This window comes from Mandrillus leucophaeus, unplaced genomic scaffold (genome assembly GCF_000951045.1).
Source record: "Mandrillus leucophaeus isolate KB7577 unplaced genomic scaffold, Mleu.le_1.0 Scaffold117, whole genome shotgun sequence".
NCBI classification, from domain to species: Eukaryota; Metazoa; Chordata; class Mammalia; order Primates; family Cercopithecidae; genus Mandrillus; species Mandrillus leucophaeus.
Genome location: NW_012099987.1, coordinates 3,832,708 through 3,854,615, shown reverse-complemented (window position 1 = coordinate 3,854,615; position 21,908 = coordinate 3,832,708). Strand labels below are relative to the sequence as shown.

The window sequence follows — 21,908 nt, the reverse complement described above, 5'->3', positions numbered from 1 at the left end:
CAGCCTAGATGGCGACCAGGAAGGACATGTTCCTCAAGGAGGTGACATTTGAGCAGGTTTTCAAATACCAAGAGGTCACCAGCAGCAGCCGTGTGGACATCTAAGCAGACGGTCTCCAGTCAGAGGGAAGAGGAGATGGACCCACCCAGGCAGGTGTGAGCAGAGGGCAGGTCAGTGTGGCCACAGCAGAGGAGTGACAGGCAGAGGGCAGCAGATTGGGGTGGGAGGGGCAGGGGCCAACTCGGGGACTGCATTTTATCCAGGTGCAGCGAGAAGCCGGTGAGGTGTGCGATCAGGAAGTTCACTGCTAGAATTTGTGACTTTACCAAGGTCAGCCCGCCTGCTGGCTGGTGAGGACTCGGCGGAAACAGGAGGGGTCGCATGTGGATCACGAGGCCGCGCTGCAGCGGTTCCCGAAATGGTGGCTTAGAGAGAAGCGCACAGGTTCTGGAGGCAGCGTACGGGATGTCAAGAATGACAAGGAGAGAAACTAAGGATGCTTCCTGGGTATGAGAGAGTTCACTACATTAAGAGGAACGAAGCTGGAAGTTTCTCCAGCTTAGAATAAAGAATGTCTCCATCTTAGGGTTAGGAGGGACCCCAGCCGTCTCCTGGCCCCGGCCCCCGCCAGTGTCAGGAAACTCCTCCAGGCACAGAGTGTCCAGAGCTGCGGCGAGCCTGCCCGCCTGGAGCGTCTCCAGTGTGGAGCAACTCCAGCGGTAACTGTTGGAAAAGCCTGTTTTTGGTTTCCTCGTGCTTTCCTAAAACCTCTACTCTCAGATCTCATTTCTCTCCTCTGCGGCCGTACCTTGTCTGCAACGTAGCATTCATTTATTCAGAGTCGACGGAATGCTTATTAACTGCACTGTGTCTGCATGCGGGGGATACAGCAGTGAACAAAATAGACAATGCCCCTGACTTCACAGGGCTCACATTCTACTTGGGGAGACAATGAAAACACTAAATATGTGATTAGCCATGTGGTGACAAGTACTTTGGGGAAAAATATTGCAGGGCGAGGGCGCAGGGAGTGCAGGAGAGGCCTGGCTGATAAGGTGGCATTCCAGCCAAGACCTGGAGTCGTTGAGGGAGCAGGCCACGGATCTGGAGAAGGAAGCCTCTGGACAGCAGAAACTGGAGGCAGCACAGGCCCCTTTTGCTTTATCTGTGCCTCCTTTGAGGAAGTAGATGTGCTCTTGGAAAGTTCTGTGTGCTAATCAAATATTTGTAAATCAAATCATATTTTAAATGCATCAAGGGGACTTCCACTTAAAGTGACCCTGGAGTAAATGAGTCTGCAAAGTAAATAAAATGTTCTGATGTGAATAATTTATCTACCTTGTAAGTATAGATTTTCACATAACCATTGCTTGATTGTGTCTTTCTAAATTTAATTATTTATTTCTGAAGTGGGGCAGTTACAGACTGGTGCTGAGAGCTGGGGCTTTGCAGTTACACAGCTGTGGTTTTGAAACCCAGACCTACCTCCTAAAGTGACCTGGGACAAATTATGTAACTCCTATGAGCCTCTCGTGTTGCTTTTGTACAATGAGGATAGTAAGACAGCCACGTGCCACGTGACAACATGTTGGTCAACGATAGACTATATACAATGGTGGTCCCATAAGCTTACAATGGAGCTGAAAAAAATTCCTGTCCCCTAGCGATGTCATAGTTGCAGTGCAGCATATTATTCATGTGTTTGTGGCGATAAGCCTACTGTGCGGCCAGTTGTCAAAAAGTCTAGTACATATAATTATATACAGTACACAATACTTGATAGTAAATGACTTTGTCACTGGTTAATGTATTTATTATACTATACTTTTTGTTACTATTTTAGAATGTATTCCTTTTCCTTATTTAAAAAATTCACTGTCAAACAGCCTCAGGCAGGTCTGTCAGGAGGGATCCAGCAGAAGGCATTGCTCTCTAGAGATGACAGCGCCACGTGTTACTGTCCCTGAAGACCCTGCAGTGGGGCAGGATGTGGAGGTGGAAGGCAGTGACACTGATGATCCTGACCCCGTGTAGCCCTAGGCTGATGTGTGTGTTTGCGTTTTACTTTTTAGCAAAACAATTAAAAAAGTAAAAAAAAAATAAAATAAAAATTTTAAAAACAGAAAAAAGCTTACAGAATGAGGATATAAAGAAAATAGTTTATATAGCTATACAATGTTTGTGTTTTTAGCCAAGTGCCTTTTTAAAAGAATCAAAAAGGTTTTAAAAATTAAAACGTTTATAAAGTTTAAAAGTTGCAGTAAGCTAACTTACCGAAGAACATGTTTTAATCAATGTAGTGTAGCCTAAGTTTACTGTATTTATAAAGCGTGCAGTAGAGCACAGCAATGTGCTGGGCCTTCAGTCACTCGCCACTCACCCAGAGCAACTTCCAATCCCGCAGGCTCCATTCATCGTGAGGGCGCTATACGGTATCATTTTTCTTACCTTTTATGCCATATTCTTAATGTACCTTTTCTATGTTTGGGTTTTTTGTTTTTGTTTTTGTTTTTGTTTTTTGAGATAGAATCTCGCTTTGTCACCCAGGCTGGAGTGCAGTGGTGCAGTCTCACCCTCTGCCTTCCAGGTTCGAGGGATTCTCCTGCCTCAGCCTTCTGAGTAGTTGGGACTACAGGTGTGTGCCATCATGCCCGGCTAATTTTTGTATTCTAAATAGAGATGGGGTTTCACCATATTGGCCAGGCTGGCCTCGAACTCCTGACCTCAGCTAATCTGTGCACCTTGGACTCCCAAAATGCTGAGATTACAGGCATGAGCCACTGCTCCCAGCCTAGATATGTTTAGATACCCAAATACCATTGTATTACAGTTGTCTCCGGGATTCAGTGTAGTAACAGTCTATGCAGGTTTGCAGCAATAGGCTACACCACACAGCCTATGTGTGGTAGGCTATCAGATCTAGGTTTGTGTAGGTACACTCTGTGATGCTCAAACTACAACAAAATTGCCTAACAATGCATTTCTCAGAACATATCCCCATCGTTAAGTGATGCAAGACTGTACTTACAAAGTTGTTGTGAGGTAACCATTGTAAACCCTAGTACAGTCCCTGGCATGGAATGAGTGTGCCACGGTGTGGTGTGGTATGATGTGGCATGGCGTAGTGTGGTGTGATATGACATGGTATAGTATCGTATGGTGTGGTAGGGTGTGGTATGGCATGGTGTGTATGGTGTGATGTGATGTAGTGTGGTATGGTATGATGTGGCATGGCGTGGTGCTGTATGGCATGGTATGGTATGTATGGTATGGTATAGAATGGTATAGTGTACTGTGCTATGATACAGTATTGTCTACCATAGGGTACTTGGGCAAGAGGGCTTTCTTTAAACTATATTTAAAAAACAGACACCAGGACCATACACTTGGGAATCTATACACAGGTACCTATATGGTCACACAAACACAATTGGAGAAAAAGATGACAGGCAGAGACCACAGAGCCATTAATTTGTTGCCGTGCTGTTTGTGTTCTGCAGAAACATGGGCTGAGGCTTCATCTTCGAAACCCCTACTCCTTCACCCCCATGCTGGAAGACGGTGCGGGCAGCAAGGTGCCCAGGTCCCTTCTGCTGGGCACAGACATGGCAGAAAACCAGAAGCAGATTGCCCAGTTCTCTCGGAAGGATGCCCAGGTAGGGAAGGCGACCAGTGACTGAGCTCCTACTCCCTCAGCAGCCTAAAGATGGGCCTGGTTGGATTGTCCTAGAACAATTGTCCAAAGGTCATGGGCACTGGGCCAGGCCACCCCACATTCCTAGGAGGGCTCCAGTTGGTGGCAGCTCTTGATCTCAGGCACTGCAAAGAGAAGTGGGTGGAGGATGCTGATTAAGACTAGTGGACTGGAAGACACGCACACCTGCGTGTATTCAATATGGGGCCACTGTCAGAGGGGCTGTGCATGCTGAGTTCAAGAGGAAATGCACCGGCGTGTTCCTACACCAGGAAGTGCTTCATGCCCCTCCAGCTTTCAGACAGAGTTCCGGGTGTTTGTCCACATTAAAGCACATGAAAGCCAGAAAGGACGATGAGGGACGATCAGAGAAAATTAAGGATAAAATCAACTGAATCAGGAACTTAGGACAAGAGAGTTCTAAATATTCATTCAATGTGGCATCCCAAGGCTCCCTCCTGACTGCCCAAAGCAACAAAGTGTCCATGATGGTGTGCAGCTCTGGTGACGGGATGAGCACATGTTGGATGGAGAATGCACTTTTTTTCCCTTGGAACTGCATTCTGGGAACCTGCTGGGTGGCCTTGTCTAGATGAGCCACTGAGTTCCATAAGGGCCCTGCCACAGTTGGTTCTGTGGACTTAGGAAGATTATTTGAATGGCCGTTTTGTACCAAGCGTGGATACAAGCTGAGGTGTAGCATTAAATCATATCTCAGTGGAGACATTTTCATAAGAAGAACCTAGATTAATAGAACCCATGTACACTGCTTTTCTTGTGTTAATCTATTACTGGGTAAAACTTAGAGAACCACAGATGCACAGCCTACATGTCTCTTCCACCAGCAGTTTTCAAACCTGGCTGATGATCAGAATCACCTGAGAAGCTTAGCCTTTTATTTCGTTATTTTATTTCATTTGTTTTTAAGACAGGGTCTCACTCTGTCACCCAGGCTGGAGTGCAGCGGTGCGATCTTGGCTCACTGCACCCTCCGCCTCCCGTGCTCAAGCAATCCTCCTGCCTCAGCCACCTGAGTAGCTGGGATTACAGGCATTCACCACCATGCCCGGCTACATTATTTTTAATTCTTTTGTAGACACAAAAGTCTCACTATGTTGCCCAGGCTGGTCTGGAACTCTTGAGCTCAAGCAATCCTCCCACCTCCGCCTCCCAAAGTGCTAGGATTACAGGCATGAACCACCACACCCGGCCTGAGGAGCTTAGCTTTTTAAAAGTGCTTCTTTGATGGTTCTTTTGTGTGGCAGATTGGAGACCACCACCTGCATCCTGTTGTCCAAATCCTGCCCATCTCAGATGCACTTGAGGGGATTTGGCACAAGGCCAGGTCCCCGGACCTGTGGGACACTAGCTGTGGCCCTACACTCTAGCGACCACACACGCCAGAGGCAAGGGCCCATTTCCCATCGTGGAAAGTAAGGAGCTTGATTCCTGGTTTTGTCTTTCCATGCTGTCATATTAAAGTCCTGCTTAGAGAAAGCTGTTTAACTTCGTTTTTACCAAGACTTCTCAAATGTATTTTAACATGGAACTTTTCTTCATGTAACACTTATTAAAATGTCATGGGTCTATCCATGGGTAGAGATAGACCAAAATGCAAAGTCCAGGGCTAAGAGGAATCAGGTAGGGCCTCCAGTAGTACAGGCTTCTATCACTGCTCCTGTGCCCACCAGGGAAGCGAAGGTGAGTGTCAGAAACCAGGCTTTCGAAAGTGGATTCTGACGTGGGAGCTTGTGGGGTGAGAAGAGGCAGTCTTCTGTGACTGCGGGTGATGAGATGGCGTGGGAGACCTACAGACTGGAAAAGAATACAGGCAAAGGTCTAACTTCTACCAGTAATATGTGAGAGGACAGAAGGACAGGCTAGGCGCAGCGGCTCACGCCTATAATCCCAGCACTTTGGGAGGCCGAGGCAGGTGGATCACTTGAGGTCAGAAGTTCGTGACCAGCCTGGCCAACATGGTGAGACTCCGTCTCTACTAAAACTACAAAAATTAGCTGGGCATGGTGGCACATGCCTATAATCCCAGCTACTCAGGAGGCTGAGGCAGGAGAATCACTTGAACCTGGGAGGCAGCGGTTGCAGTGAGCCGAGATCGCACCACTGCACTCCAGCCTGGGTGACAGAGCAAGACTCCATCTTGGAAAAAAAAAAGAAGAAATGACAGAAGGAAGAAACTTCTAAGTGGTTTCATGGTTTATCGCAGAGACCACACCCTAAGATTCTTGCCAGTTTTCTGTGGGTGACACTTTGTGTTGGCCAGCATTAGCTCCTTGTCCCTGTTGCCACTGCTGGTGGCTCTCCTATCGCCCAGGGTCTCCTGAGCACCCCCACCTCCACCCCATGTACTCTTCTTGGTGTTGATATTAACCCAGAGACCTGGAACTGGGGGAGCTCAACAGAGCCAAGCCGAGCCACAGCGGGGAATGAGGCCTGAGGAACCATCAAGCTGTGGGGGTGACAGGCCATATGGGGACAGCATGGAGGGGAGGGATATGGATGGTGGGGCCTTGATGCAGAGCTCTGTTCCAGGTCTTTCCCAGATACGAGGAGTTCATGCATCGCTTGGCATTAGCCATTGACCCTCTGCTGGATGCGGCCCCCGTGGACATGGCGGCCTTCCAGCGTGGCTCTCTGCTGCAAAGGATCAAGTCGCTGTCCACCCTCAAGCCCCTGCTGAAAGCAGGTAAGTCCAAGTGCGGGCACCGGGGCATGATGAGTGACCTTCAAGGAGGTGAGCACATTGTCTCAATGCCTAGACACAAGCCTGAACCTCCATGGCAACCTGCCACCTGGGATCAGTTAACATGCTGCAATCAATTACGGGCAGCCTGGAGCACTTTGCTGAGAGCATCTTAGGCTGATGCGCTTTAAAATAGAGCTTGAGACCAAGGCTTGTGCATGGGTAGTTCATTGGAAGGGTGACCCCAAGGCACAAAAATAGGAGAAAGTGGGGGTGAGAGTGGACAGAGAAAGAGTCAATACCAGAGTGTGTGATCACACTAGCCACACTGTGGGTGACAAGATGCTGGACCTGTGTGGGCCCTCTGGGAAACCTTATGAAATGCATTTGAGGAACCTTCTCGGGAGATGGAAAGGGAAATATTTATTCCTTGGGTTCTAGCTAGCTCCCATTGGTCAAGGGTTGCCTCACAGGGCATTGACTCCCACACTTCTGGGCTGTGCATCTGTGGGTGCCAGGTAGGTTCCCATGAGTGCCCTAGGGAAGAAGTAGAGAGGCTTACTTTTCAGGACTGAAGTGAGATGCTGTGGAGGTGCCTTTGTGAAGCTGATCAAAGCCTGCAAGGAGTTCGGCATCATGGCCGTAGCTAGAATAAGATATAGGGGCCAAGAGATTTGAAGTGCTGCTCCCATACAGGAAGAATGCTAGATTTGGGCTCAGCAAGGAGAAGTTCTGTGATCAGTTAGTAATGTCTGTCATGAGTATGAGAAGGGAAGGCACATCAAGTGTGCTATTATTTTCTACCCTCCTTGAGGATATACAGACCAGTTTAGCCTCTATATCCTAGAAAAAACAAACAAACAAACAAATCGCTTGTTTCCCATACGTCTTCGTGGCTCAGCTGATCTGGTCTGGTCTCAGGCATGTGTTTGTGTCTGCAGCAGCTCAGTGGAGGCAGCTCTGCTGCAGGTACCTCCCGTCCTCCTTGTAGAAGCACATGCTGATCTGGGCGTGGACTTTTCACATCAGTGGCACAAGCACAGAGGGCATGCCCCAATGTACAGGCCTGTTTCAGGTCTGGCTTTGTGTCACATCTGCAAACATTCCACTGGCTGGCCAAGTCACATGGATGAGCCCAGAGCCAAGGAGCCGGGCAGGTTAACCAAGCTGTGGTGGGTTGGGAGGCACTGCAGACTTATACATTGCAAAGAGTGTGGAGCCAGTGGAATCTATTACAAATGCAAAAAGTAGACACTGCCTCTCAGATAACCAGTCCAGGGAGCTTTGTGTGAAAAACAGGCAAAAAACATTTATTGAGCAACTACTACGTGCCAGACACTAAGGTAGGCCTGGGTGCTATAAGTCTAGAGACCGTGATTTCTATCCTGAAGGTCTTAAAGCCTAGTTACTCTGAAATGGTCTGAATCAGGGTTGTAGGAATGGATCAGCCAGGCCATCTACCTCCCAGGATATGGGCCTTCCGGAGTTCAAAATAAGGGAATAAGGTAGAAGTTTAAAATTTTCAAAACATAATGCTAACTGATTAAACATATTAAATGCCTATGAACTTGCAAATGCTTTACCTAGCTCATTTAATGCTCACTGTAGCCCTTGGGGTGTAAAATAGGATTCCCATGTTACAGGTAAAGAATCAGGTTCAGAGATGTTAAAAATGTGTCCCAGGCGCTGCTAGTGAGAGGTGTGGCCGGGACTCAGGCTGGGTCTGTCTCTGCATTGGCTGTGCTATACCATCTCCCCGCAGGAAGTCTCGGCCTCCTCCAATCTTTTATCCCACAGGCCAGGTCAGAGGGTTTCCCTGTCACCTGTTTCAACTTCTGTTTTGTGGATCTTCTGTTATAGGCCGCATCCTGGGAGCCCAGCTTCCCCAATATTATGAGGTCCTCACAGCTCCCATTACCAAGGTGAGCGGTTCCCCAGCGTCAGGCCCAACCAGGGAGCAAGGGGACCCTCCTCCCGTCGAGGCCCCTAAGCCCTTCTCTCTGCTGTTGTGCTGTCCAGGTGCTGGATCAGTGGTTTGAGTCTGAGCCTCTAAAAGCCACTCTGGCCACAGATGCTGTGATTGGAGCCATGACAAGTCCCCGCACTCCGGGGAGTGGGTGAGTGAGGGGGGTGAGGCGGGACACAGGAATGGGGCATGTTCCCCAACAGGAGTGAGGACAACAGTGGCAGTGGCCGCAGCAACAGCTGCCACTTAACAGAGCTCACCCAGTGAGCCAGGAACCGAGCCAGGCACGTCACACACGATCCATTTAACCCTCAGAGCAATGTCTGAGAACTGCGGTTCAGAGAAGGGAGTGTCTTGCCCAAAGCCACTCAAGTGGCCAGGCTGATTTTCAGCTCGAGATGTCTGACTCCCCAAAATCTTCCTTCTTAGTGGCCGTGCCCTACTGCTTCACTAAGAAAAGCCTCTCTCCCACCTCCCACTTGGTATCTCAACAATATCTTCTTTTCTCTCCTCTTCCCTTCCCTCTTCCACCTCTCCACTCCCGCAAACACCCATTCTCCCTTGCCTGCCGCCGGTCCTTTCCCTGGGCTCCGGGACACTCACACAGGCACCTCAGGATGGGCAGTGAGCTGCCTTTCTCTTGCTGAGTGTGGGTGTGCGCTGACAGCCCAGTCCGAGAGGTGGCAGTCAGACACAGCGAAGCCTGCGGTGTGGTCTGACTTAATGAGCCCCCACAGAAGCAGGAATGGAGGGGGGTGTGTGTGTGTGTGTGTGTGTGTGTGTGTGTGTGTTGGGATGGAGAATGCCACCAAGGGTTGGGCCGTTTCCAGTGCACCAGAAGATACAGCTAGAAGCTAGAAGCTGTCGACGTGGCTTTTCTCTCAAGGGATGAGCACACCCTCGGAAGTGGTTTTTCAACACATATTAAGCCGGCCCCAAATTCCCCCAGGACCATAGAGACGGGGGCTTGGCAGCAGTTGCTACACGTTGGCCAAGCTGTGATCTACCAGCCAATCTGGATCTTCCAGCTGGGGCCTCTGCTCTTTTCTCTTGGGATCTCTGGGAGGCTTAGCCAGTGCTCAGTTTGTGAAATATGCCTTTAAGTAATTTGTTCCTTCATTAATTCTTCCAACAAATAGGGATGAGCGCTCGCTAGGTGCTGGGGATACGGTAGTGAGTGGAGCAGACGTCCTGATGGGTGAGAGACACAGAGCGAGTGATGATGATGAAGTGGTGTGAGTGTGATGCTAGGAGGAGCAGCCGGGACACAGCCTGGCCTAGGGTCAGAGAAGCCTCCACATGGAAGAGGTGTTTGATCTGAGACCCACAGGACAAAGAGGAGTTAGCGAAACACACGATGAGGGAGGAAGGGGCTTCAGGCTGACAGAACAGCAGGGGAAATGCTAGGGTTAGAGAATGTATGATCCACCCAGGAATCTAGAGGTTCTGTTAGTTAGGAGGATGGGGTACAGAGAGGGACAGGATGAGGGGTGAGGCTGGAGCGCCTGCTAGGAGACTGGCCATTCCCTAAGAGCAGCGCCAAGCCAGGGAGGTTTGGAATGGTGATAAGTGAGTGGCAGGAGCACAGCTGGGCTTTAAGATAAGGCTCCAGGATATATGTGGACAAAGACCTGCAGGGGAGAAAGTGTGGGAGAGGGGGTCCAATGAGGGGCACTACTTCAGCAGCATAAGAAAAGGAAGAGAGGCTGAGAGGTGGGGTGGCCTTGCAAGCCCTTTGGAGGCTGAGTTGGCGTTGCTGTGTGGACGTAGATGGGGAAGGATGGTAGCGGTCAAAGACACCTGGTTTCTGTTGGAAACAGAACCTTCTATGGAAAGGTGTCGTTCACTGGAATGGGAAAGATTGAAGAGGAAGCAGCTGGAGAATGGGGAAAAGGTGGTGGGTTTAAGATGCCTACCAAGAAAGCGTCCAAATGGAGATATCTGTGGGTAGTTAGACATAGGAGCTGGAGTTCAGGAGAGTGCTGGAGCTGCAGGTTTGGGCATATGCCTTCTTTTTGGTAATAAAGCTATGCACATAGACACACTTGCTGGGGAGTCAGTGTAGAGAAGGCAAAGGGCTCTTACAAGAACTTGGCTCATTAAAGGCGACTGGGAAAGGGCTGGATGGTGGCAGGGAGGGGCTGAAGATCAAGATGGAAAGGAATAGTTGCACCTACAACTCTGGGCAGATGAGATCCCACCTCCAGGATCTGAGTCAGATGGTCTGTCCTCAGGTATGTGCTGCTGCATCATGTGATGGGGGGCCTGGAGGGGATGCAGGGGGCCTGGGGCTATGTCCAGGGGGGCATGGGTGCCCTCTCTGATGCCATCGCAAGCTCAGCCACCACCCATGGAGCAAGCATCTTCACTGAAAAGGTGAATGGCCCCTCTACCCCACCCCAATTATTGACAAGGATCCCAGGACAGAACCAAGTCTCAGATTTGGAAGGTCCCTTGTTTTACCAATGAACAGAGGGGCTGTGAGGGGGTGGATTGCAGAATTAAGAGACTAAGGTCACGCAGCCTGTTAGTGGCTAACCACCCCTTTTGAATTCCCTGGTCACTGAACCGAGGCTGAGTGTTTCATGGAGAAGCTGCAGAACTTGATGGGGTGGGTTTGGGATGAAGAAGTTGTGAATGCCTAGGACCATCACAGACCATGGGAATCCCACAAGATCTAACCTGGGTTTCCCTTCCTGGGGGTTTCTGGTGGGTGCTAGACAGTGGCGAAGGTGCAGGTGAACAGTGAAGGCTGTGTTCAAGGAGTTGTGCTGGAAGATGGCACAGAAGTGAGAAGCAAGGTGGTGCTGTCCAACACATCACCGCAGATCACCTTCCTGAAGCTGACGCCACAGGTGAGGCTGCGGGCAGGAGGATGGAGCTTAGATGTCTGCCAAAACAGGGGTTGGAATCCGTGGGGATTGAGGGAGCCAGGATTGCATCAGGGTGTGAGATGCAAAAGCCAAGTCTCTGCATTTGGGAAACAGGCAGGTAAGGGCAGGTAGCAAACAGGGAAGGAGCCTCACAGGTGAGGAGAAGGGGCCAGAGAGGTGAAGTGACCAAGATTCTGGCCACTGGCAGAGCCAGAGCTAGAACCCAGGTCTGACTTTCCATCTAGAGTTATTTCCACAACTTTCCTACTTTCCTGATTTCTCCCCTTTCACCAGCTCTAATTCCATTGTATGTGTCAACTATCTGTTGTATTATCCATGATTATTAATTAATTTTTAAAAAGAGCCACAAAACTTCTGGGCACACAAGAAATACTGGCACCCAGAACTGGAGACTTCAGATGATCTTGGTGGATTTCAACTGCTCACGGCTGGCTCATGCATCTGCAGTCAGCGGCAGGTCAGCTTGCCGGCTCTGCTGATCTTGGCGGGACTCCTTCATGTTCCTGGGAGCTAGCCGGTGGTGGCTGGTCCAGGACTGTTTCTGCTGGGATGACCAGGGGAACTCAGCTCTGCCCCGTGTGTCTGTCCTCCCCCAGCACAGTAGTCCAGGCATGTTCTCAGGGTCTGGCAAGGGGCAAAAGCAGGCAAGCTCAAGCATGTATGCAAGCATCATGTGGTTTGATCTCTTTGCATCCTGTTTGCTAGCATTGGCCAAAGCAAGTCTCATGGCCAAGCCCAGAGTGTGAGGGCACTGCAAGATTACACAGAAACGGGTGTGCAAACAGGGAGGGGTGAGCTTTGGGGGGTAGTTTTTGCAATTGACTTTCCCTGTGCCCAAAAGATACGATAAGATGTATATGTGCACGAAGCTCCCAACCATTCTTGGGGGCAATTCTTAGCGGCAAAGCACTACTTTTTCTGAGTGATTCCATTAATAAAATTCAACAAACATCAGTAAAAAGAAACTTGTTAAGGCAATTCTGAGATCATCGAGGCTTCCAAGACCTTACACACCAGTAGTGAAAAGAGACCTGCAAACCACTGTCCCCTTTGCAAGCAGGGAGAGGTGTGGACTATTTCACAGTCAGAACTGCTGGCCAAGCACAGAGGAGGAAGTAGTTAGAGCTGAGTGGGAGGGGATCTAGGAAGGCTTCACAGAGGAGGTGGTTTTGGCTGAGCTTTGAAGGATGAAGAGGATTTCCGGAGGGAGCGACTGAGGGATCTTCCTGAGCAAAGAAAGAAGGCAGCTTCCTTGGGGCCTTGGACGTCTGGGGGCTTTCATGGAGGCTTCTCCTTCCAGGAGTGGCTTCCTGAGGAGTTCCTGGAGAAAATCTCTCAGCTGGACACCCGGTCGCCTGTCACCAAGATCAATGGTAAGAGGCACACCACATTGCAGCACTGTCTCCTTTGACCCATCCGAGTGAGAAACCTCCAGGCGGGGGGCAGCTGAACTCTGTCATCACCTCCATTCCCTGACCTCCAGCCTGTGTCCCCCTGCAGCCTGGTCAGAAGGTGAAACACTTGCTAATACTTTCCTACTCCCGTCTGCCACTCAGGGTAGCAGGGTGCTGGCTGTAGAGGGAGGGCCTTGGGGGGCTAAGACCTGACCCTCCTCTTTGGTCCCTCAGTGGCTGTAGACAGGCTGCCCAGCTTCCTGGCGGCCCCCAATGCTCCCAGGGGTCACCCACTGCCCCATCACCAGTGCTCCATCCACCTGAACTGTGAAGACACCCTCCTCCTCCATCAGGCCTTTGAAGACGCCATGGATGGCCTGCCTTCCCACAGGTAGGGGTCCTGGACAGAACATCCCCTGATGTTCTTCCACATGGGCCTGGGAGGCGGGGCTGTCCATGTCACACACAGCAGGGATCAGGCCTGGCGTTCAACCTTCACAGTGACTTAGGATCTGCCAAAATCCATACTTAACTTCTAAGGACAGGAAGTGCATCCCAGGTGAAAAATCTGAGGACCAGGGCAGGTAAGGGTGAAGAGCAGCTCAGGTTAGCGGAAGGGGCAGGGGGCAGAGCGCTGCCCAGGAAAGTGCTGGGGCTGGGGAAGAAGAGAAAATGTGTTCTGGGAAAGCGAAGGAGGTTCTCTCATTCAGAGCCTGTCAGGGGGCACGCACTCACTGAGTCCCCTGCTCCGTAGCCTTTCTTTTTCTGATAAGCTGCCTTCTTGCAAAACTTCTAAAAGCATTTCCCACCTCCCACTGCAGCTGTATGTCCATCCTTCCAGAAAAGGCAGGGGCGCTATAGGAGCAAGAGCCTTTCCTTCCTGTCCACTGTCCAGCACACACTGTTGAAAACCTACTCAGTGCCGGGCTCTGTACTAGGTACAGGCTGGGAGAACTAGCGGGGCAGGGGCATGAAACCGACACGAAGCTTATGATAAGACAGGTACACAAATATTTACAGCATGTGGTAAAGAAGATGTGCGCCTGGAGAGAAGGGTATAGGGCAAAGTTCATTCATCCATTTATAAATATTCTGGGGTCTCTACTCTGTGCCAGGCTTGGTTCAGTGACTGGGCACAGATCAGCAAGCAAAGCCAACAAGGTCTCAGGTCGCTGACTTTCTATCCATGAGAGGAAGACAATCAACAAGTAAGCACTGATGATGAGCACTGCGGAGAAAAATAGGCAAGGAAGGGGAGGAAAGGCTTCTCTGATAACGCGGCACTTGAGCAGAGACCGGAAGGAAGTGAGGCTACAGATCTTGTGGGTACCTGGGAAAGAACGTCCAGACAGAGGGAAGGTCAGGTGCAAAGGCCCTGGGGCAGGAGCGTGCTGCTGTGTAGGAGGCACAGGGACGAGGCCAGAGTGGCTGGAGAGAGAGCACCTGGGAGTGAAGGGTGTCAGATCGTGCTGGGTCTTGCCAACTGCCCTGGCTCTTACTCCAGGAAAGTTTGTGCAGAGCCTGCCTTATACTTTAGAAAGACCAACCTGGACACGGTGTGGAGAAAACGTTAAGGCATCTGTTGCAATGGGTTACTGTTGCAGAATCCAAGTTAGAGTGGACAGTGGCTTGGACAAGGGTGGGGCAGTGGAAGTGATGAGAAGGGACGGAAGACTGGGTATATTTTGAAGGTGAAGCCAACAGGACTTGCTGTTGGACAGGGAGTGGGATGTGGGTAATAAAAAGGAGCGACTGTGAAAAGATGCCTCCATTTACCGAAGAGAGGAAGAGGCGGCGGGGGTGGAGCAGGTTTTAGAGGCTAATCAGGCATTGGGGTTTGAACGGGGGACGTTTGAGATCCCTGGTGGACATCCAAGTTCAGCAAAAACATTGCAGCTGAGGGACGCAGGGAGAAGGGGCGTTTCCCGTGGCCTTGAAGGAGACTCATATTTGGAGATCAGAGGGAGAATGTGCTCCAGGTAGAAAAGGTGTGGCAGGCAAAGGTGGTGGGGTGGGAAGCAGGTCACAGCTCTGCTGGGGCTCGGGGCAGCCCTAGCAACTCTGTCTTCCATTGGTCTGCTCTGGAAAAGGCAGTCAGGCCGCTAAAGCCTGGCTGAAATCTGGCTGCCTGGGCGCCTGCTGTCTTAGGCCTGGCCTCTTTCCACACTCCCACTGTCTGTGTGGACCTTGGAGACATTTGCGTTTGGGAGCTGTGGTTAGAGCACAGCGTGTGATGAAGGCAGGCAAGGAGAGGCCATGCATTCGGGGGTCTGGGCCAGGCCAGCTCCTCACGGGTGCTCTGGATCACACTGGAGGCCACTGTGGACCTGTACTGTGGACAACCACTGTGGCTGTACAGCGACAGTCGCCCAGGATTGGTGTCATCTCAGGGTCTCCACTGTGTCCCAAGTCATCTCAGAGGCCCTTGGCACCACACTGCTGCTCTTAGACCTGCCGTCTCTCCTCCCTACCCGCACAGGCCTATGATTGAGCTCTGCATCCCTTCTGCGCTGGACCCCACCCTGGCTCCCTCCGGCTGCCACGTAGTCTCTCTCTTCACTCAGTACACGCCCTACACACTGGCTGGAGGCAAGGCCTGGGACGAGCAGGAGAGAGACGCTTACGCAGACAGAGGTAAAGAGAGCTGCATGTTCTGCCTCCAGAGCCACAGCCGGGCTTGCGACCTGACTGGGCCTGCTCCTCCTCCCTGCCCCATTCAGGATTGACAGCTGCGTTTGACGTCCCAAAGGGAGGAAATAGTCGAGGGAACCTCAAGTCAGCATAGTGAATGACTGCTGGAGTCAGGAACTGGGCTAAGAAAGCCAAGAAAACACAGTTCCTGCCCTCCAGTTGCTCGCAGCCTAGCAAGGGATGGAGGAGACAAATTAAGAAATCTGTCATTACAGCACAGCTGACTGCATGAACCAAAGGAGAAGCATGAGCCAGAGGGACAAGGAAGGCTTTCAAAGGAAGGGACGGTCAAGCTGGGTTTCCAAGGATGACTAGGAGCTGGCCAGGCAGCAAAGGGCATTCCAAGCAAGAGAAACAGCTTGAGCAGGCCGGGCATGGGGGCTCATGCCTATAATTCCAGCACTTCAGGAGGCCGAGGCAGGTGGATCACCTGAGGTCAAGAGTTCGAGACAGGCCTGACCAACATGGTGAAACTCCGTCACTACGAAAAACACAAAAAAAACTAGCCGGGGGTGGTGGCACATGCCTGTAATCTCAGCTGCCCCGGAGGCTGAGGCAGGAGAATTGTTTGAACCTGGAGGCGGAGGTTGCAGCGAGCAGAGATCGCACCACTGCACTCCAGCCTAGGTGACAGAGTGAGACTCCGTCTGAAAGAGAGAGAGAGAGGGAGAGAGAGAGAGAGAGAGCGAGCGAGCTTGAGGAAAGTGATGAGGTGAAAAAAGCTGCATATGCAAGAGGAGACAAGCAGCTTTGTGTTTAGGGTTGGGGTAGGGAAGTGGGGAAAATTGGGGACTGGACCGGCCTGCCCATGCATCTTTGGGATGAATTATTCATTTGCTTGTGGGCTGATTTTTGTTTTTCACCTATTGAGGTATAATTTGCATATTATAAAATAAACCCATGTCTGTGTGTAATTTAATGACTGTTAGTAAATTTGCCAAGTTGTATCCCCTTAGCGTCTCCTCTTCTTCCTAACACCATCTCATTTCTCTGTTTTTGGCACCCCAGTGTTTGATTGCATCGAGGTCTATGCCCCTGGCTTCAAAGACTCTGTGGTTGGCAGAGACATCCTGACACCACCAGATTTGGAGAGAATCTTCGGGCTTCCTGGAGGGGTGCGTATAAGCCTAGGGGGTCTCTCACCATAGCATTCCCTCTGCACCCTCACTTCCTGGCTGTGACCTCTCTGCTTTATCTTGTCCCTCCATACTCAGCTTTCATCAGGAAGGGAGCACAGGGGCAGGGACCCTGGCTGAGAGAGGGCAGAGAAGTGGTCAGATTCAGGGAATGGGGGATCCCTAGTAGGGACTCAGAAACGCAGTCAGGACAGCCCCCACTGAGAAGGTCACCAGGATTGTGGCCCTCTGCCTTGACAACCATGCTGGCTCTGCCATCTGACTTTCTTCAGAGAGAGCACCCCCTTCTCAAGGCAGCAGCACATCCTCAGACTTCAGTTTATCAAAAACTAGAGATTGGAGACAGGGAGACCAGTTAGGAGGCCAGGCTCAATCGCCTCATTGCAGCTACTGAGCACTTGCAAGGCCAGAGACCAGCCTAGGGAACATAGTGAGACCCCATGTCTACAAAAACAAAAAACCAAAAACATCGCCAGGGGTGGTGGTGTGTACCTGTGGTCCCAGCTACCCAGGAAGCTGAAGCAGGAGGATCGCTTGAGCCCGGGAGTTCAAGACTACAGTGAGCTGTGATGTGCCATTACACTTCAGCCTGGGTAACAGAATGAGACCCTATCTCTAAAAAGAAAATTTAAAAAAAAAAGCAAAAGAAAAATCTGAGGCCAAAGTGAGATGTGCTGCAAGTGTAGAATGCACACAGTATAGAAAAAAATATGAAATATCTCATCAATAATTTATATATTGATTACATGTTGAAATTATAATATTTTGGGTATATTATATGTATATAGCTAATAAATATATATAGATATATATAGCTAAATAAAATATGTTATTGACATTAAATTCATCAACTTGTCCTTCCTTCCTTCCTTCCTTCCTTCCTTCCTTCCTTCCTTCCTCCCTTCTTTACTTCCTCCCTCCCTCCTTCCCTTCCTCCTTCCCTCCTTCCCTCCTTCCCTCCCTCCCTCTCTTCCTCCCTTTCTTCCTTCTAGAGATAGGGTCTTGTTCTATCACCCAGGCTGGAGTACAGTAGTGCAATCACAGCTCACTGCAGCCTCGACCTCTGGGGCTCAAGCCATCCATCCTTCCACCTCAGCCTCCTGAGTAGATAGGACCACAGGCATGCACCACCATACCAGGCTAATTTTTTTAAATTGTAGAGATGGAGTCTCCCTGTGTTGCCTAGGCTGGTCTCAAACTCTGGGGCTCAAGTGATCCTCCCACCTTGGCCTCCCAAAGTGCTGGGATTACAGGCATGAGCCACAACAGGCTCTGCTTTTACTTTTTAAATGTAGTTACTAATAAATCAAAAACTGCATATTAGCTCCCATTACATGCTCACTGAACAGCACTGGTCCGGGTAGCGGAAAGAAGGCCAGGCAGCAGGAAGGAAGGGAATGGCTGGGTAGAGCAGGCATGGGGCGGGCAGACTTGAGAAGCCTTGGTGACAGTGTGCACATGGGGGTCAGGGTGGAGGTGATGTGAAGGGTAGGTGCAGAGGCCAGCGGGAGGAAGGTGGTGTCATTCACTGACGCAGGAGGATGGGGAGGAGCAGACTTGAGGGAAGAGGATGACCTCAGTTTGGGGCAAGGTGAGGAGGGCAGTGGGGGGACACTCCTGTGGTGACGCCCAGCAGACGTCGGGCTTCTTGTCCAGACCTGTCTCCTGAGTCTGACCTTCGCTTGTCCCATGCTGCCTCCCTTCTCAGCCTGGGGCTGGTCTCACCCAAGCCAGGGGGACAGAACCGTGCTCGGCGTCGTTGCCCCTTGTCTGCCATTCACAGTGATCCTGCTGGAACCTGGACGCCGGGGTCCGGGCTCAGGTGGATGCCTTGGCCACAGAAGGAAGTTCTCGCAGAGACACATACCAGCAGCCACAATAAATCGGACGATTCTGTTTTTCCAGCAGAGCGAGAGGGATGCAGAGTACATAGCAAAACCCTCTTTTCTTTCCTGTTCAGTTCCTGTTCCCCACCCTGCTTTCTTCCTCAAAAGGCCTCTGGGAAACTTCACTCCCAGCCCCAGGGCATGTGCCCGTTCCATCTCATCTCCTTCCCTTTCTGCATTTTAAGAACCCAAGAAAATATCCCGGAAGGAGAAGAACTTTTGCTGGAGAACAGGGGAGGGGAAGAAACCCCGCCAGGACAGGAAAGGCTGTAACGCTCCCGTGCTAATGACTGTGGCCCTGCCTCTGCAGAACATATTCCACTGTGCCATGTCCCTGGACCAGCTCTACTTTGCCCGCCCTGTGCCCCTGCATTCTGGCTACCGCTGCCCTCTCCAGGGCCTGTATCTCTGTGGAAGTGGGGCTCATCCTGGTGAGTGACCTGGAGTCCCACTACCCTGTGGGGACTGGGAGGGCTCACTGGAGGCCAGAGACTTGGAGAAGGAGGAAGAAGATAAACAATGAAGGCGGCAGAGAGGGAGGGGAGCAGGGAACTCCCACCATAAGAAGCTGTCTTGTGTTCAGAATTCTCCATGCACAGGTGAGCACCCAGCCGCTGCCTCCACCAGGCTGACCACAGCCCACAGTTGAGCTCACACCTCCCCTTCAGGAGGCCTGGGGATGCGTCCTGGTGGAGGCATCTCACCACATTCCAATGCGGGCTTGTGAGAGACCCATGTCCCTAAATTCCCCATCCATATATATATTTAGATGGGGTTTCACTCTATTGCCCAGGCTGGAGTGCAGTGGTATGATCACAGCTCACTGCAGCCTCAACCTCCTGGGCTCAAGTGATCCTCCTGCCTCGGCCTCTGGCGTAGCTGGGACTACAGGTGTGTGCCACCATGCCTGGCTAATTTTTTATTCTTTTGTAAAGATGGGTTTTGTTACGTTGCCCAGGCTGGTCTCGAACTCCCGAGCTGAAGTGATCCTCCCCGCTTAGCTTCCCAAAGTGCTGGGATTAGAGGCCTCCATCCATATTTTTGACCAGAAAGGATGGATAAAGTTAACTTCTTCAACTTTACAATTCTTTCTTGTGCGCATTCCAAGCCTAAGGAGCTGGCTGAGGCTGTCATTTGCTATGCACACCTTCTCTGAGCTGTGTGGACTTGGTCCCCCTGGAAAGAGTCTGTGCTTCCACATCTCCCCCCTCCCCCCAGCCCCTTATTCTGAAATTTTAACTTTGCTTACTAAGCATCTGCCCATCCAGCAGGTCCACCCTCAGCCATTGAGGCTGTGGGCTGTGGACCTGGCCCCTTCCCAGACCTTTGGTGCAGGAAGCCTGGAGGGAGCCAGGATCTATTGAATGTCTGTCCTAGGCGATTCCAGTGCCCACACCCCCGCACCCCTCTAAGCAGCCCCACTCTGCTTTGTTGCTGGATCTCAGTAAGCCCCGCCCCCTCCCCCACCCTGGCGGGTTTTTGAGCGGAGCTTTGGTTCATAGGAGATTCCCTTCCAGGAGGAGGTGTGATGGGAGCTGCTGGGCGAAATGCAGCGCATGCGGCCTTTAGGGATCTCAAGAGCAAGTGACCCCGAATCGGCTCTGACCCAGGAAGAAGACTTCACCCCTCAATTCCAAGCGCTCCATTGGGTCAGCTTCCCAGGAAACTCAGCTTCGGGTTAGTACTTAAGGCCACCAAGTCCTCAATGCTCAAGCTATTATTTTAGAAAAAATGTACGAGTTACATTTAGTGCAAGTTAACCTTATGCCCGTGCCTCCATACATGGACTGGTTCTGTTTTATTAAAACTAATATTTCATACAGATTACTTGCTCGTGTTTTTTCTCTGTGTTAGTTGGTGGGATAGACTTGTCTGGTGTACTCATAATTCTTACATCAGCTAAGAAGCAGTCCATTTAAAGGCCAGGCATGGTGACTCGTGCCTGTAATCCCAGCACTTCAGGAAGTTGAGGCAGGCAAATCACTTTGAGATCAGAAATTCAAGACCAGCCTGGCCAACATGGTGAAACCTCATCTCTACTAAAAATACAAAAATTAGCCAGGCGTGGTGGCAGGTGCCTGTAATCCCAGCTACCTGGAAGGCTGAGGCAAGAGAATCACTTGAACCCAGGAGGTAGAGGTTGCAATGAGCCGAGATTGCACCACTGCACTCCAGCCTGGGCGACAGAGACTCCATCTCAAAACAAAAACAAAACAAAAAACAAAAACAAAACAAAAAGAACAGTCCATCTAACCAGTGGAAGAGTCTGAGCTAAGCATCCCCCTGTCCTTGGCTGGGACTCCCACCACCACCAACTGGAGGACTGCCCAGGTGGAGCCCAGTCGACTGCTGTCACATTCCTGGCAAACGATAAGAATGGACCCGATTTCCCCATGATCCATAGAGTCACCCACAGGGGCCATGGGCCTGAACAAAGCTTGGCATCTCAAGCCACAGAATCTTCCAGTCAGGCAAAAAGCAGTCAACGGTGACTGCAAGGTGGATTCCACTGAGGTTGTCTGGGAGCCCACTCTTCCTGATTCCAGAGCATTCAGCCTTCTGCCTCCCATGAGCTAAGTCTGTTGTGTCACCAACACCTTTCAATATAAACCTCTATAATTCTAAAGTGAGTTGAATTGTCACTCTTGTCCAGGAAAATCCATCCAAAGTTCCCGTGGTAATGCAGCCCTCCCAGCCAGCTTCTCCAGTTCCGGCAGCCAAGGCCACGGTCCAAGCCGTCCCATCTGCAGATGAGGCAGGATCTTCCCTGGGAAAGCTTCCCTTCCTCCGTTTCCTGGGCAAATTTATACAGATTCAAATAGATCCACCTCATTACTTAATGTTGGTAAACTCAGATTTCTCAGCCGTAAAAGAGTTGTTTTAAAGCTCACATCAGACAACAGGTCATGTTTCCCTCCAGGATCTGGCACACGATAAGCATCCGGTACACGGTGGAGCTGCTGCTGCGGTTTTTGTTGGTGAAGATATTTTTGTCATTTTTGTATTCTGCAGAAGGTGGTTTTCTCTATATACTTTTTAACCTGGCACCCAGAATTGAAACTAGCCCCCTAGAAGCATTGTGCAGGACAGTGCAGAACCATGTTTGGGTCCCCAAGCTTTTTCCAAAGTAGCCAAGCCGCCTCCCTCATTCAGCATCAGTACCATCAACTTCTTGAGCTTGTTGAAAATTTGTTGGCCTGGCATGGTGGCTCACGCCTGTAATCCCAGCACTTTGGGAGGCCGAGGCAGGCAGATCACGGGGTCAGGAGATCGAGACCATCCTGGCTAACACAGTGAAACCCCGTCTCTACTAAAAATACAAAAAATTAGCCCGGTGTGGTGGCAGGCGCCTGTAGTCCCAGCTACTTGGGAGGCTGAGGCAGGAGAATGGCATGAACCCGGGACGGGGAGGTTGCAGTGAGCCGAGATCGCGCCACTGCACTCCAGCCTGGGCAACAAAGCGAGACTCTGTCTCAAAAAAAAAAAAAAGAAAAGAAAATTTGTTTTTTGGTCAATATTGCTGGTTTTCTGGAAGGAAAGAAGGAA

General features: G+C 50.8%; 1 protein-coding gene across 1 annotated transcript in view; it reads left to right on the top strand.

Moving 5' to 3' along the window:
• Nucleotides 1–20,189, top strand: part of PYROXD2 (pyridine nucleotide-disulphide oxidoreductase domain 2) — a 35,085-nt gene extending 14,896 nt beyond the window's left edge. The window contains exons 5-16 of the mRNA XM_012000693.1: nt 3,501–3,656; nt 6,245–6,398; nt 8,256–8,317; nt 8,415–8,512; nt 10,596–10,737; nt 11,082–11,216; nt 12,556–12,628; nt 12,884–13,040; nt 15,129–15,283; nt 16,349–16,455; nt 18,673–18,793; nt 19,880–20,189. Coding sequence (XP_011856083.1) covers nt 3,501–3,656; nt 6,245–6,398; nt 8,256–8,317; nt 8,415–8,512; nt 10,596–10,737; nt 11,082–11,216; nt 12,556–12,628; nt 12,884–13,040; nt 15,129–15,283; nt 16,349–16,455; nt 18,673–18,793; nt 19,880–19,950 — 1,431 coding nt within the window. The 3' untranslated portion in view covers nt 19,951–20,189. The remainder of the gene's footprint in view (nt 1–3,500; nt 3,657–6,244; nt 6,399–8,255; nt 8,318–8,414; nt 8,513–10,595; nt 10,738–11,081; nt 11,217–12,555; nt 12,629–12,883; nt 13,041–15,128; nt 15,284–16,348; nt 16,456–18,672; nt 18,794–19,879) is intronic.
• Nucleotides 20,190–21,908: the final 1,719 nt, after the last annotated feature.